This window comes from Oryzias latipes, chromosome 4 (assembly GCF_002234675.1).
Source record: "Oryzias latipes chromosome 4, ASM223467v1".
Classification (NCBI taxonomy): Eukaryota; Metazoa; Chordata; class Actinopteri; order Beloniformes; family Adrianichthyidae; genus Oryzias; species Oryzias latipes.
Window position 1 is genome coordinate 22787840 of NC_019862.2, and position 15711 is coordinate 22803550.

Sequence of the window (15711 nt, forward strand, 5' to 3'; positions counted from 1 at the left end):
AAAAAGTAAATCAGCTGCCAAGGGACCGTCTACAAAGTGCGGAAAAAGTGATAAGAAAAAATAGTGTCTCTAAAACAAATAAATGGTCACATTGATATGAGTATATGGTAAAGTGCAAATCACAAATTTAGAGTGTGTTGTGTCCCTTTTTCAAGCAGATCAATGTTTAAGATAAGATAAGATAAGGTAAAGCAATTTTATTGATCCCATCTTGCGAAGGTGGGTTGTTACAGTGACCGTGTAAAGGCTCAGAAGCAAACAAACAAACAATGAGTGACAAAATCAGGGAATCAATCAAATTACAGCTTTTAGAAAGACAAAGATCAAATGAGTTTATTCATGGCAAGAGAATGATGAGTTATAAAGTTCAATAGAGTGAGGTAGGAATGATCTCCTGTAGCAGTTGGTGTGACAGCAAAGCTGCCTTAACTTCTTGGAAAAGGCGCTCAGCTGTCCGTCAAGTACAGGATGGAGAGGATGCTACGGATTATCCATGATGGATAAGAGCTTCAAAGCTGTCCATTTAGCACCCAATTACAGAGCCACTCCCTCTAATCAGAAAGGCTGATAAGAAACATCAATCAATATCAATTAATCAATTAATGTGTTCAACATTAAGTGACCAATCAATTAATGTGGAGCTCCAAGGAAGGTAGCCATGGCAATTAAAGATGTTTTTTTTTTTTTTTTGTGTATGTTAATGTTAAGTCTGTAGTGTACTCTATGTGCTAAGAGGGGGTGAAATTAAAATCGGTGGTTCCTTCCACCAAAGATAGTTTTTAAGGAACACTGGAAACCTAGTTTGAGATCAATTGTAAAAAATTTGCAAGCAATTGTCAGAGTAAAACAAAAAATGATAAGAAATGCATGTTTTCGAAAAGCACATACCTTTTCATGGAGGCAAACCAATTTTAATTAAAATATGACCTCCTAGGCATACATGCTTGTCATGTGTTCTGCCAGTGGGAGGCCCAGTGGAGAGCGCTTACGTACCGCAAATATGATTGAACTCCATCTGATGTATGACTGTACATGACTTTTTGAAAAATTAATCACTAAAACGTGCAACACAGTTTTGGAAAACGTATTGTAAGCCTGAAGGAAATGGAAAGGGTGGTATCATGCCCTCCTAAACACTGCAGTCTATGATAAAAATAGTTTTGTTGACATATTATGTGTCATAGAGACGTTGAGCTCTGGCTTCAACAAATTTTGGGCATAGTTCAGGTCAGGGGTGCCACCATACTTTTTTGGCATGCTAGATACTTTAGAGACAACTAGCTCCAAAAAACATACCTTTCTGTATGTATGTCTGTATATATATATATATGTCTGTAGCGACCTGGGGGTTAGCCCCGCCTTCAGCCCCTAAGGCTCATGGGAAGTGGGGAGTTTTGGGATGAAAACCATGAGTGAGAGTACTGGCAACAGAAGTGACTTCTATGCTATTTGGGCTGTATGTGTGCTTGATTAAACGGGCTTGATGCTGAAAAGGCTACTTGACTTCTCTGCCTATTTCTTTCAACCTGGGACTGTCCGGGGTTGTGCGGTGCAAGGGGCACGGACAGCTCTCCAATGAAGCCATCTAAATAGCAGTTTGGCTTTCACTACCCCGCTAAAGTGAAGGTCCGGCTGGATTGTTACGTTGGTATCATAAGTGGGATGCTTTGCGTGCCGCTGCTACGCTATGGACAGCTACAACGCGAATGAAGAGACAGAGTCCCAATTCTTGGATGCATACATATACATATACATATACATATATACATATATACGGACAAACATACATACATACAAGAAATTCATTTATTTTTTCTGTTTCCTTCCAGAGAATCAAACAGTGGAGGAATGTGGGGAGAAACTAAGAAGTATCCTGGAGTCTCCCAACATGCCCCTAGCCAACCACCAGCTGCTGGTCTGCCTCAGCAGGCACTGGGACCGGGTCGCCCAGCAGGGTCAGGCCAGCCCCCGGCTGCTGGCACAAGCTTTCGCGGATGTTGTCTTCAAGCAAACTCCTCTCAGGTATACGGGGGTTTCATCTTTCACGAGCTCGCTCCCAAGCATTTGAACCTGTCACAGCTTCATCAATTCTTCAGATCTGCTCATGGCCTGCAGACGGACTGTAGCTCATGGGACTAAACAGTTGGCTTGCCTACCTGCTGGTTAGTCACAGGTTCAAATCCCAAGCAAAGGGTCATCACCCTTATAACCTTATAAATCTGGCCCTCACAAAATTAACAAGGGTAGGTTTTTTTTTTACATCATTGACATTGTCAGGACATTGTAGCATGCAATAAACTATATTGTTACTTTAGTTGTCTTATCTGTTAAGAAAAAAATTAAAATTATAAGAAAAACTAACTAATCAAATTGTTAGATACACTTAATAAAGTAATTTATAATTTATTTCCCACTGTCCCACTGTGTGAAATACAGATTTATAGCTTTTCCAAATAATACTTTTTTTTTGCTAAACTCTTTCCCCATAGTTGTAAGTTAATTTTAACCCAGTGAAAAACTAGCATTAGTTGACAAAGAAATGATAGACAGAAGGTTTAGGACCTTATAAAGAGTTTTTCCCATCAATCCATCTTTCAAACCCACTTAATTCCTTTTGGGGTCAGAAGCCAAACCTCGCTGCTGTTAGGGGAAGGTGGGGTACACACTTAATGGTTCGCCACTTCACTGCTTATCCACACAACCACACACACTCACATTGACACCTAGCAATATTTTAGAGATACCAAATACTACCTATGGCGGTCCTGCTGGCCCTGGTCTGGGTGGCAGATATGTCGGGGCGTCCTGGATACAACTGCTGCTTCAGCGGGGGTCTTGGTGTAGCGATGACCGGGCACTCTACCTTTATTTTATTTTTTTACATTCCATTATCCACCCCTGCATAACATAAAGTGTCACTCAAGCACAGGTGTCAGCTCACCTTTCCACAAATAGTAAGAGTGACTGAATGAAATGCTTTACATATGTTCGTCTGAATGCATAAGTATATAGTTGTATTGTGTACCTGTTGAGATGTTTGTATGTGAAGATTTTTGAAGCCAACAGGTATGTTGGTAACATTTGAGTGCGTGTGGACAGACCCCGCCCCTTTTAGACCAACATTTACACCTGAAAGTAATGATTATAAACTTCCAGCGACTTGTTGCTTTATGATTCTCCTCCCCCCATTCTATAATCATCCTTCTACTGTATGTCCTTAACCCCCCTTTTTCCCCCTTTCTTTTGTGCCGACACCCCACCTCCCTCTCTCTGACATGCCCCTCTCTTTTTCCCTCCTCTTCTTTTCCATCTGCTCCAACAAAAAACGATTACAAACATAATCAGCATAAAAATTAATAAAGTTTAGCCTAAATTACAAAAGGGGGTTTATACAAATATACACCTTGTGAGTCAGGAGATTCATAACCCCATGTTGTAACAGTACAATCTGTCCAACACAAGAGACATTAAGCTCTTATCTGTTTGCTCATCTGTTGGACAGGACAAGTTAGGAAAATAAATAAAATGAAGAAATTTTACGACATGCCTCTATCCGACCAACTGCATTTCCCCTTTCCTGTTGTATACCGTAATTTCCGGACTATAGAGCGCACCTGATCATAAGCCGTACCCATTACATTTTTAAAGGAAAAAACATTTTGTACATACATAAGCCGCACCTGTCTATAAGCCGCATGTGCCCACATTGAAACATGTGTTGTAGAATGATGATGTGTATGTGCTGAAACCGCGCCGCTTGTGTAAGAAAGAGGGGAGAACGCGTGCAGCGCAAGAAGGAGCACTCTCACTCACTCTTGCGCTGCTTGTGCTCCTTCCAGATACACACACAGCATGCTGACAGACACACAAACATACTCATTCTACAACACCTATATAGTTAGTTCATTAGTTAGATAGTTAGTTCTAACTGTTATTTGTTGAATTGTGTGTTGTAATTTTTACTTGTACCGGTATTCATTTGCAATGCGGCCGCTGGGGGATTTTGTGTTGGGGGGGTGCTTTTGCTGCTTCATCTCCGCGGGGATAAAAAATCCCACACTGTCACAGCTCTATTCCAAACAGTGCCTGTGACACGGCAGTAACACGGCAGCAATATGGTAGTAACAGCACTAACAGGGCTGGTTAAAACAAACATACCGGGAAAAGTCACTGAGAGAAGCATTAACTTCTGCACAGCACGCGCCTCCTGTGCACTGAAACCATGGAAGTCTTCCTCCTCAGTGTCGGATTGGAATAGCGTCAGACATTCTTCGCCACACACTCTCTCAGTCTTTCCTTCGTTGTCGCTGTCAGTGTCACTCTCATCCTGAGGTAAATTCTCTCCTGAGCTTGCGCTGTCCTCTCCGTCACGCAGCAGACCGGCTTTTCCAAACCCGTTGGTGATGGTGGATTTTTTCACACTGCTTTTAACTTGAAAGCTGCGTCATATGCATTTCTCCTTACATTTTCCATGATGAGGGTCTGTTCGTGCTATTCATTCACAAAGCAGGAATTTACATTAAACTTGCGCCTTCCTCGACACATAAACCGTATTCCCCCTGTCTCACTCTTACCCTTTCTGCTCGAGCGCCCCTAGCAGCCATTAGAAAAAATGCATTAAAAAGAAAAAAGAAAAAATGCATGAATTAGCCGAATTATTGAATAAGCCGCAGGGTTGAAAGCGTGTGACAAAAGTAGCGGCTTATAATCCGGAATTTACGGTACTACACCTGTCACCTCTCGCCTGCAGCATGCATGTAGAAAGAAGTGTACATGAACACTGTCACTCCACGGCTCGCTAAGTGATCTACGATCTTAAAATTCCATGTGTGACCCTTACAGCTTTGCCCATTTTCGGCCGGCAGACAGCCCGTATCCACCTGTAAGGGCGGGTGTGACTTAAGCATAACCTATAATGCATATTTTTTGGATTGTGGGAGGAAAACCCATTCATGGATAAGGAGAACATGCAAAAACCCTACATTGGAAGTTCCCAGCCAGGATTTAAACTGGCACCTTCACAGCAAGTAGCCCTTCATTTGTTTACTTTGTGACAGATATTTCGCCTCTGTTGTGGAGACCTTTCTGCACCATTCAACATTTGTTGAAAAAATAACCAGGCAAGTAACTTGAGCTTAAAACTTCTTTAAAACCTTCAAATTCGGTTATAAAAAACCAAAAAATTGATGGTTTGATCAAACAAAGAGTTGGTGTTTCCCTCTGTCTCGTGCTGCTTCTTGTCTAGCATGTACAGAGGAATTCCTCATGGTGATGAGTGTGCCTGAGACGCAGTGACTCAGAAATTTGTATTGTGTTTCTATGGCCACCAGATAACTTGTTGGTTTATTCCATGTGGAAATGTTGATAGTTCTGGAGTCATAGCGCAGTGTTGAGGTATCCAGACCCACCACACATCTGCTGTTTGGGCTTCATGGCAGCACACCGGACGCCCCACCCTCAGATCTTATGAAACCCCTCGAACCAGAACAAAATAAACATGACACGATGCTGCAAACTCCTCTTTATGTCATGGAGCTCCTTCGTTACATCATTGTTGAACATTCCTGCCGTCTGTTTCCACAAACACAATCACCGGAGTTTAGTAAGTCGGGCTCAGTGCATCATCATTATCAAAGCCGCCCATGGAATCCATATGACACTTTTTTTCTTTTGGCTCCCCCCACAGAACAGATGTGAATCCAGAGCTTCACCTCCAGATTTTTGAGGCTCTCATCACAACTGGAGGACTTACAGAGATGCAGGCGGCCCCAGGTAGGACCAAAAAAAAAAAAAAATCAAGCAGCAAACGAGTCCTCAGCGCGCCATAGTTCTTCTCATCTGATCTTACAGTTGTGTCACACATCCCCCTGTTTCACACAGTGGATGTCCATGAATCATGTAAGTGCAAAGTTTGAAAGTCTGTTGGGAAAAGTTAAAGTTTCTTGACGTATAACTTCATGTATTTTAGATCTGATTTGGTGTTAAACCAGATTTGACAGAATGTTGACTATAAACATTGATAGTGTATTTTCCGCACTATAGGTTACGCTTAAAAGCCTTTAATTTTTTTCAAAAAACAACTGCGCCTCATAATCTCGATCACTTTATAAGTGGATTATATCTGCTACAATCAAGGTTGGGTGCTATTGTTAATAACGTTGTCAACACCTAGCGTTTTAGACTGTGGTTTTTTATTACTAATATGATTGTGAGTTAGCAAAAGTTTTAGCGGTATCAACAAACAAGTTTGGGAGTTACATGTAATGTAACCCGCGGCTAACGCTTCTAATGTGTCTAACATGTAGCGTGTTAATAACAAGTTAGGGTTACTGTGAACACAGTAAAGTCTGACTGACTGGTGGATTTATCTCTAACTTTTTTCTTGCCTTATAGTTTATTTTAAAACTTTGTGAGAAGAATTTGTTAGACCTTCAGGCTGTTTGGAAGGGAAAAATGTGTCACGTTTGAGGAGTTGTGGTTAAAATCCCTGGAAATGGACTTGTTTGCAGGGCGGCTAGATAGCTCAATTGGCTCATGGCAAATGAGGGTTTGATTTCTGAGCTTCATACAGCACAGCCTAACCATGTCCAAGTCTGGGTCTCCCTGTGCAGGTCCCCAGCCTGGATGACATACAGGGTTGTCCCAGAAGGGGGAAACAGCGTAAAAATCTCTTCCAAACCACCTCAGTGAAAGCTGATTCTCAGTTGCGATCCCTGCAGGGTTGAAAGAGGAACAGAACTTCTGATAACAGGTGTTGAAGGAAGTTTTCAACATTATTTGATTTCTAAAGAAGAGAAAAGATTCAGTTTGGTAGCTGAACAGCTGCTGACCTGATGACCTCATGTGTGGAGGCCTTAGACAATTCCCTTGATCTCACGAATGATCTCACTCTCATTTTATGCGTTTGTGTAATTTGTGAGGATCAAAAAGTCGGTTTTGGTCACGTTGGCAGATAAATAGACCTGTGCTTGCCACAAGCATGGTTTTTGAACTCTGCAAATACATGCAGAGTTGTTTTGTTTCTTTGTTTTTGTGTCTGCGACATATTTGCACCTTTGCCGTCTGGTTTCTCTCAACAGAAAGTTAACTAGGAATACATTCAAAGGACTCATTTCCATACCTCACTGCCAACAATTTAGACTAACAAAACAAATACTGAGTGGAAATTTTAACATTAGTTAAAAGGGGTATGTTTAAGGCTGTACAATGGTGTAGTGGATAGCGCTCTTGCCTTACAGTGTGAAGGCCCTGGTTCAAATCCTAGCTGGGTCTTTTCTATTTTCTCTCCTGTACATGTGTGGATTTTCTCCAGCATTCCCGCTCCCTCCCACAGTCCGGGCATGCTTCATATGTCATACCTGTTCCTCAGGTATGAATGTGTATGTGATTGCGGGCCCTGGTGACCAGTTCAGTGTGTGTACCCCAACTTTACCTAACAGTAGCTGAGTTGACTCCAGCAACCACGTAACCCCAAAGGGGATTCAGCGGGTTCTGAATTGGGATGACGGTCAGGTCATTCGTCATCTTTGCTTTATTGATAAACTTAACTAAAGACCCACTCAGATAGAAAATTGTGTTTTTGATGTTTTTAACATCCTCTTGGGGCTTTTTTCTGATGATTAGCGGCTGGGTAGCTCGGTTGGTAAGGTAAGACTACCATGCAGGAAACCAGAGTTTGATTCCCGGAGGGGAATGAACAATGGCGATGGGGCAATTACCATATCAATGGCGAGCAATTACCATCTCCCAGTGAGGAGCCTTGGGCAAGACCCTTTAACGCTACTGCCTCCCGAGCAGTTCGGCTGCAGCTCGCTGCTCCCCAGGGGATGGGTCAAATGCGGAGAACAAATTTCCCATTCTGGGATATATAGAGAATAATATAATAAAACAATTAAAAAATGAAGCACATATATAAAATATAAAGCATTTCTTACATTGGCCCATGCCTCAGATCTCTAAACTGGCTTTGGTCTCTATTATTAAATCTGTTCTTACTCCCAGAATTCAGAAGGTCAGCTTTGTCTTTTAAGCTAAACTGTCAATCCCAGCTTTATTATGTAACTCTTAGAGCAAAAATGCAGAGGTTGACATGAAGAATGTGCACCCAGAGGAGCCTAGGTGCAAGTCATTGAACTAAATGTGGTGGAAACATCAATCGGGGCCTCGTAAAGACGAAAGAAAGGTCAAACAGCGGGAATGTTACTGATTGCAAGTCAGTGTGCTGAGGTCATTGTGAGTGGGCCGGAGTAAATGTCAGAAACTCAGTGTGTGTTTGGCTGAGGCAGTATTTATAATAGATGCTCCAGGCTTATTTTTTCCAGCATGTTGCAGGATTAGTAAGCACAAACGGGATAATACACTCATGCATTTTAGTCAGAATACATTCCATTTTTTTTCTCTCAATCAAAACTATATTTTGATGTCTAAGACTTTTATTGAGAAATAAATTACATTTTCTACATAGTAATATTTACTACGACATTCATCAATCTTCTGAACCCTTTGATACCAATTTTATATCTGGTTGTTTAAGAAAGATTTTAATCTGTTTTTAAGAAGTGCTGTTGCACATATTGTAAGTTTACAGAAGTCGCTCTGTCTGTTCCTGTTCTTTGTTGGTCAAGGCTTAAATTCCAAGGTCTACTAACCAGTGCGTCCTTCAACCCCTCTGTGTGCCAAAGGCTATGTTTGTTCCTGATTTCTGACTGTACCAGTCCATTATCCATGGCAGTGTCCAACATTTTGTGGCAAAACCTTCATCAAAGCAGCAATGAAACAACACTTAGTTGGCTATTGTTTATTTATAGTTCAGGAGGAGAACAATCAGATTTTCCCCCATTTTGGTTTTGGACTCCACCCGCTGATCGTGTCATCCACAAGTAATGGTCCAAAGTCGGGTTCCTAATTGGTTGATGAGACACTTCTTCATTGTCAGAGTTCAGATATTTATACTACAAAAACATTGTGCCATGACCTGAAACGCACTGCAACCAGACCACCGCACTGCACTCGGTGTTCAAAATGTGCCACTGGATCTCTGATCATCTCTGTACATTGACTTAACGTTGAAACTGGACACACACGCTGCATAAATTGCGTTTGGTAGCTTAGGGTGGTAAAGTTGTATCATTTAAGCCTTAATACACCATGTATTGTTGTGTATTTTTCTACTTTCTACTACGAATAGCTTCAAAAATCAAATTTCCTTTGAGGACACTTGTTAAGAGTAGGTTAATAAGCTAATTACAATTTGATTGAAATTTATAGTGATGGAGTTTGACTTTATGCCTTTTTTTAAATCAAATAAAACACTAATTAATCTTCAACCATCGCCATTCTGTGCTGTTGGGATTTATTTCAAAACCACTTGGAAATGTATGTTTCTTTATGGAATTTTCTTTGATAAAAACCACTTTTTACGGAAACAAGCACAACATTTCATTAACTCCTTCTCCTAGTTACATTTGTAAAGAGCTTTACATAAAAGCTGCAATGCATTGTTCAATTCATTAGCTAGCATAATATACCGTGGCCTGCAACAGCGTCTTCCTGTCTGTGATTCACTGCAGCGCACCTTTGATCTGAAACACACAACATTAATTCTGCAGTCGTGTGATGCAATTATTCAAATGTCAGCGCTTGGCATCGCTGCTCTGCGCCAACACGGAGGTGTTCGGTCATTCGCTGGGCGAAGGTGACACCATGCGCAGTGACGGCCCCGTCTGCTCTTTGCGTTGATGAATGTGTGCCAAGTGGGGGGGGAGGGGGGGTCAGGCTGAAACCGAGGGTCAGGTTCACGTGTGAGCATTTTTCTCACCCATTACACCACCCACCCCACCTCATCTCCACACAGCATTAGCAGAGGTCAGGGTTCAGCGCAGTGCCTGGTGGCTGTGTGTTAACCCCTCAGCCGAGCTGTGAGAGGCCGTCGACGCCCTCCGACGCCTCAGGAGAGCCACCCTCTCAGTCTGTTGGTGAAAGGCGCGGTGAATATATGGCAGATACTCCACCTGAGTGCTCCTTTGGTGCGTTCGGCCGTGTGCTGTTTCCCTCTGGAGGTTAACACTCACATGAGAGGTCACGCCTCCTCTTCAAGAAGAATAAACCAAAAAAAGACACAACCTTCTTCTGTCTCAATTGGTTTTTGTGACCCATTTAGTCTGTTTGCCAGCTACATTAAGTGCTTTTTCTGAATATATTTTCACTCTCCGAATGTGGGAGGGGACTCTGTGTTCAGTTGTTTAAATGCCAGCAAATTCAAAAGACTTTATACTTAAAGTCCCACTTCTAATTTCATTAGAAATTTACCTTTGAGTTCTGGGCGGGACCGTTAGTGTGGAGCAACCCCACCCTCCTTCTCCATCAACTGAGAGCTCTCTGTTTTCAACTAAATGTTAGAAGGCCCAAAGTGCTTTGCAGTCCCAATCCCATTCACACACATTAATGGCAACTCCACTGGCAAACACTGGCACCAACCTAGAACCACCAGATGCAATGTGGGGTTCAGTGTCTACTGGAACTCTTCAACCGTTTACGCACAGCTTTTCGCTGATATGCAACACTTTACACCAGTAACAGCTGATTCTGTCGCTGAAAAAAGCGGTCTTGAATCGTATTCTGCACTACAGTAATGTATTACATATCAGTGCAAGGCCGATATAAAAAATCTGCTTTTCTCTGAATCACCTGATTCAGGTTGGTTGCATAAAGGCTTTAGGGTAACGACAAAGAGCATATGTTATTTAGATGTCACCAGTGTTAAGGGGTTGATATTGTTAGGCATATTTTATCATTTAATCTACTGATTTTTTTGACAGTAAATTAATAAAATCAAACTATTTCTGAAAAGTGCCTTCAAACATTATGCAGCCCGAAGCACTTTGCAATTAAAAACAAAAACAGACAAAGAATAAACTAAAATACCCCCCCACCCTTTACCCTCCCCCTGCGTTAACACACACTTTCTATAATAAACTGTTTCAAAGATGAAAAACTAAGTACTGTATTTTTATCCTTTAGATTTATTTTTCCATCAGAAAAAACGATTCTTACATTTTTTGTTCCCACTTCTTCAGATGTCCACATTTCCATCCTAAACCCTGGAGTAACGCATACTTAAAAATAATAAACATAACACGCATTAGAATGATATAAATAGTTTTATTTTCCTTTTCTCTTCTATTTTATTTCTATGGAAGACATTAAAAAGTTTCTGGCAACCCTTTGGGTTACAGGAGATCATCTCCTGTAAGGACGGACTGTCTTTAGGAGCCCTTTGGAACTTCGATCTGCCTGGGGGGGGCCTCAGCTAAAATACCAAACCAGCTCAAATGTGACTTTATATTGAATTCATGAGATGTTCACAGTTACAATGAGCATCCATGCATGAGTTTGTCGTAGTTTGTAACACAAGAATGGAGTTTATCTGCGTTTGGAGACATTAATTTTCCATGTACTCTGTCACAAACTGTGTGTTTGAGCCTTTTCGCACAAAACCCATCTTAATCCCAGAGGAGCAAAGTGTCAGTTTAACATTCAGAATAATCCAGCTGTAAGGGGTCAGACGCGGGGCACACATACACACACACACTCATATGACTGTACGATGTGTGAATTTGTGTAAGGCGTCATGGTTGTGTAATGTGATTACAGTCGAATCACGGCTTAGCTTTAAGTGAGTGTTTTATTCGTTTTTCTTTGCATCTGTGTCTTTGTGTTTTAAAGTAATTTCAGGAGGTTTTCATTTACGCTCTTTTTTTTTCCATAATCCATGAAGGTTGTTCTTTCAAATAAAAACTTTTCCCCCATTTTTTTAAAGGTTTGAAAAATAAAAATTGACAAACGTTTGCACCGTTTTCCTCTTTAACCAATGAAATTACCAATTAAAAAAAAAAACATCTTTGGGGTAATGAAAGCAAAATTCCTTATGTAACAAAATACGAGTTTTCACCCCTCAAACTTTGACTAATTGATTGTAGGAGATTACATCTGTAAGTGAAGCAGCTAGATTTAGATTCTTGAGAGAATAAAGGTTATTTAAGTCTCCTAGTTGCTTTGTACAGAAAAAATGAAGCCAAGTAACACACTGATCTGGTTTTCTGCATTTAACTGAACAGTGTTCCATAAGTGGTCATTTAGGCTGGAAAAAGTAGTTCTCAATGGCATCCACATGTCAATTAAAAAAAATAAATCAATAAAAATTCCTGATAATGCACAAGCCTGAACTCTTAGAAAAGAAAAGCAGCAGTTTTAAAACAAAATTCAGACCCTAGTGGTTAATTGAGGTACTGCCGGATTTTGTACTTCTTCTTTTCTACTTTTGCTTTAAATTTTGGACCATCTACAAACATTGTTGGAAAGCAACATGTGTGATAATTCCAAACCTTGCTCATCTGGTTTTAAATGATAAAAAAAACAAAGTGGCTTTCACTCCAAAACTCATTCTCTGTTTGCTGAGCGTTATTGCTGATATTTCCTCTCCTTAGCAGTGACCAGAAAGGTCTGTGGGAAATTGTGTCTCATATAACAAAAACACCTCACATAACAAATGCACAACTGGAACGAATCATGTTTTGTTATGCCGAGTACCACTGCATGACATTTACTGCTGTCATGTGGACAGCGTGGTCCCAGCAAATGCTCATATTAGGTAAAGAAACATGCTACACACACATTCAGCTCAAAACCCACAATACCAAAGAAATCATACTTCTCAGTTTTATGCAAAAAGAGAAAGACAGAGATTATGATTACATTAAATCGGTATTTATTTTGAAAATCAGGTATTTTCAAAATGAAAGTCCAATCCTCAATACTTAAACATTCTGGGCAGGGGTCAGGTCCTACTGGAAGATTACTTCTACATCTCCGTCCAGATCCTCCCCAGAAGGAATCATGAAGTCCTCTAGAACATTCTGCTAGACTGTGCAGCCCAAACAATGACTGACAGAGGAGATTTCACTGGACCTCCAGCAGCTCAGGTTCTGCTCCTCACCAGTCTTCCTTTCTCAGTCGTCCCTTGACTCACAAACGAAAGGCAGACCCTGGCCACCAGTTCTTCTCCTTGACCCAGTTGAGACATTTCCTCCCTTTCCCCAGGCTCAGAAGTGGTTTGACCTGAGGAACCCGACCGTTGTAGCCTTTCTCCAGAATGTGGAGTCTTTTAAGCTGTTCCTCCACCTCATTCCACTCTTTCTGGATGTCTGCAGGTTCTTGAATCTTTCGATAATTTGCTGAAGCCCACGGTCGTCTCTTTTGTTGCTGCATCGTCTCCTGTCACATTTTGTCCTTCCTTTAGACTTTCTGTTTATCTGCTTGGACACAGCGCTCTGTGAACAGCCAGCCTCCTGAGCTATAGGAACTTTTGTCATTTCTGTCAAGTCTGAACCATATTAAACCAAACTGAACCAATATAATGTCATCTGGGGAAGCTGTACATGCAGGTGCTCTGATGATTAGTTGGTGAAACTCAGTTTATAAAATGTATGTCCTGCAGATTTCTGCGAAACACACTATTTTTTTGAAATCGTGTTTTTGTGGGTTTTATGAACTGGAACCGCAATTTACATACAAATAAACACTATTAATTGATTTCAGAAACTTGAAATCAATTAAACAGTGGGCCCTGAATCTATAATCTATGAAAGTTTAATCTTTTGAATGGAAGTTTGGAAATGGATAAACTATGATATTCAAATTTTTTGAACTTGATTGAAATGACTGAAACCCACTTTAAATTCTTGCATACATTACACACATACTTGTGAATCATTACTTATTTGTTATGTTTTGGTTTTTTTTACCCAGCTTCTAATTACTGGTACAGCCCAAGCTGAAAATAAGTTAAAGAAAATCGTCATAATATCGTAAAAAAGGCAGAAAGTGGAAAACGAGATTTGCCCATTTACTAGCATGCTAAAAATTAAAATACTTAAAACATACAAATTAAAAAAAACTACCAAGATTCCTTCACTTACAAAAACCACTAACTCTGCAGTTGTTTATTCTCCCAACACCTTTAGCGCGTTTTCAAAAATCAGCTGTGCATTTACTTAAGCGATCAATAGATGTAAAAAAAAAACTCTTAGGTGAAAAACTGCATCTAAAAAGCTACATTTGGAGAATGTCCTCCTCTCCACAGCCACACTCAGCCTTGCTCAGCCTCACCCTGAGCTCAATTTACAAGAAGATTATCCTCTAACACCCATCATCCAGCGCGCTGCCCTCTGCTTGACTTGTTTTATAATGTTGGAGTAAGCTCTCTCCATGTTTACGTCCACGCGCTGCTCTGATGCACTCGTGTAGAGCTTGAATTAACATCAAACAGCCCGTGACTGCAACGTTTATCCCTTCATATGTAATTTTAAAGAGCATAAGGTCAGGGAAGCTGAACTTCCTGCCTTTTGCTGCAGTAATCCTCGCTTGTTTACGCATTGGATCAACATATTTCACGTTCGTTCAACTTCAGGAGAAGCATTAATTGGAGTTTTATCCATTTGGGATTTCTTTAAAGGCCATTTCCATACAATCTGGATTGCATTATTCTGCAGTAAGAAACTTTATTCATGCAAAACTTTAAAGAACAACAAAGATACACAGGAGCATCATCTCAGATTCTACAAACTTCATTTATTTGGGTAATGAGAGGAAATTCAAAATAACCTGTTTGGATTATTCCAATAGAAAGCCGCTTCTCCCTAAAAGGATTACTTTTCAGTTGTGTAGCAAATTTGTACATTTCATTGAATCCATGTGGTGGGATTGGGAGTTCAAATAGTGAGGCCCCTTGAGACAGCTGTGTTGTAATATTGGGCTATATAAATAAAATGAATTGAATTAAACTGAAATGAAATTTTTGCCATCAGAACAAAAACCTCCAAGGTTGTAGCATCAAGTATTTGGTATTATTTATGTGTTTTATTCAGGAGGGAAGGGATGAAATAAAACTTAATCATCCTAAAACAGATCAGATTATTTTTAAATTGCTTCATCTTTCAGTGATTCACCAAATCCTTCATATAACTCTTTATCTAATCCATTTTGATACTTATTTAAACAGAAATAAAGATTAAACTTTTGCTTTTATATTCAGGAAGTTTTCCAGCAGCTCAGCAAGACAGAGTGAGCGTACACATTCACACGTTCACACCTTTAGCAGAGGTGTGTGTCACCACCAGCTGTGTGTGAACATTTTCTACTGTGGGCCAGCTGTGGTGAAAGGATGAGGTCACCCTGAAATATCAGCATTTCTTCTGTCTGCCACCAGTGTTGCCAGATAGAGTCGCGGTTTTCCAGCCCAAAAGTCATCTATACAAACAAAAGAATGCCCAACTTTGTTGTTTTAATGATATTCCATCCGCCATTTTGCAGTCAGTCTGAGCAAAACATAAAACAATGAACCCCTATCCACCTTTTTAGAGACCACCAAAAAACAAACAAAAAAATAATAATAATATTAAAAGAAAGGAAAGGGAGAAAACAAATAGTGAAATATTTAGGGATTCTGGTGTAACTCATTATCATGATCAAAAGTGGAAGTTGTTCTTGGATTTTTACTTTTTATGAATTTATGGAGGTAAAATGTAAATAAATCTGCGTATGAAACATATTAAAGAGTGGTTACAATTTTACAAAACTTTTATTGTGCATGCAAAACATTTCAAGTATCATTAAACTTTAAAAGCTAAATCAGATAAGTTATTTGCTGTTAAT

The 15711-nt window shown here is 40.3% G+C and overlaps 1 protein-coding gene across 1 annotated transcript in view; it reads left to right on the forward strand.

Moving 5' to 3' along the window:
• Positions 1-15711, forward strand: part of pik3r3 (phosphoinositide-3-kinase regulatory subunit 3) — a 248651-nt gene that overhangs the window by 127592 nt on the left and 105348 nt on the right. The window contains exons 5-6 of the mRNA XM_011474287.3: positions 1830-2022; positions 5687-5772. Coding sequence (XP_011472589.1) covers positions 1830-2022; positions 5687-5772 — 279 coding nt within the window. The remainder of the gene's footprint in view (positions 1-1829; positions 2023-5686; positions 5773-15711) is intronic.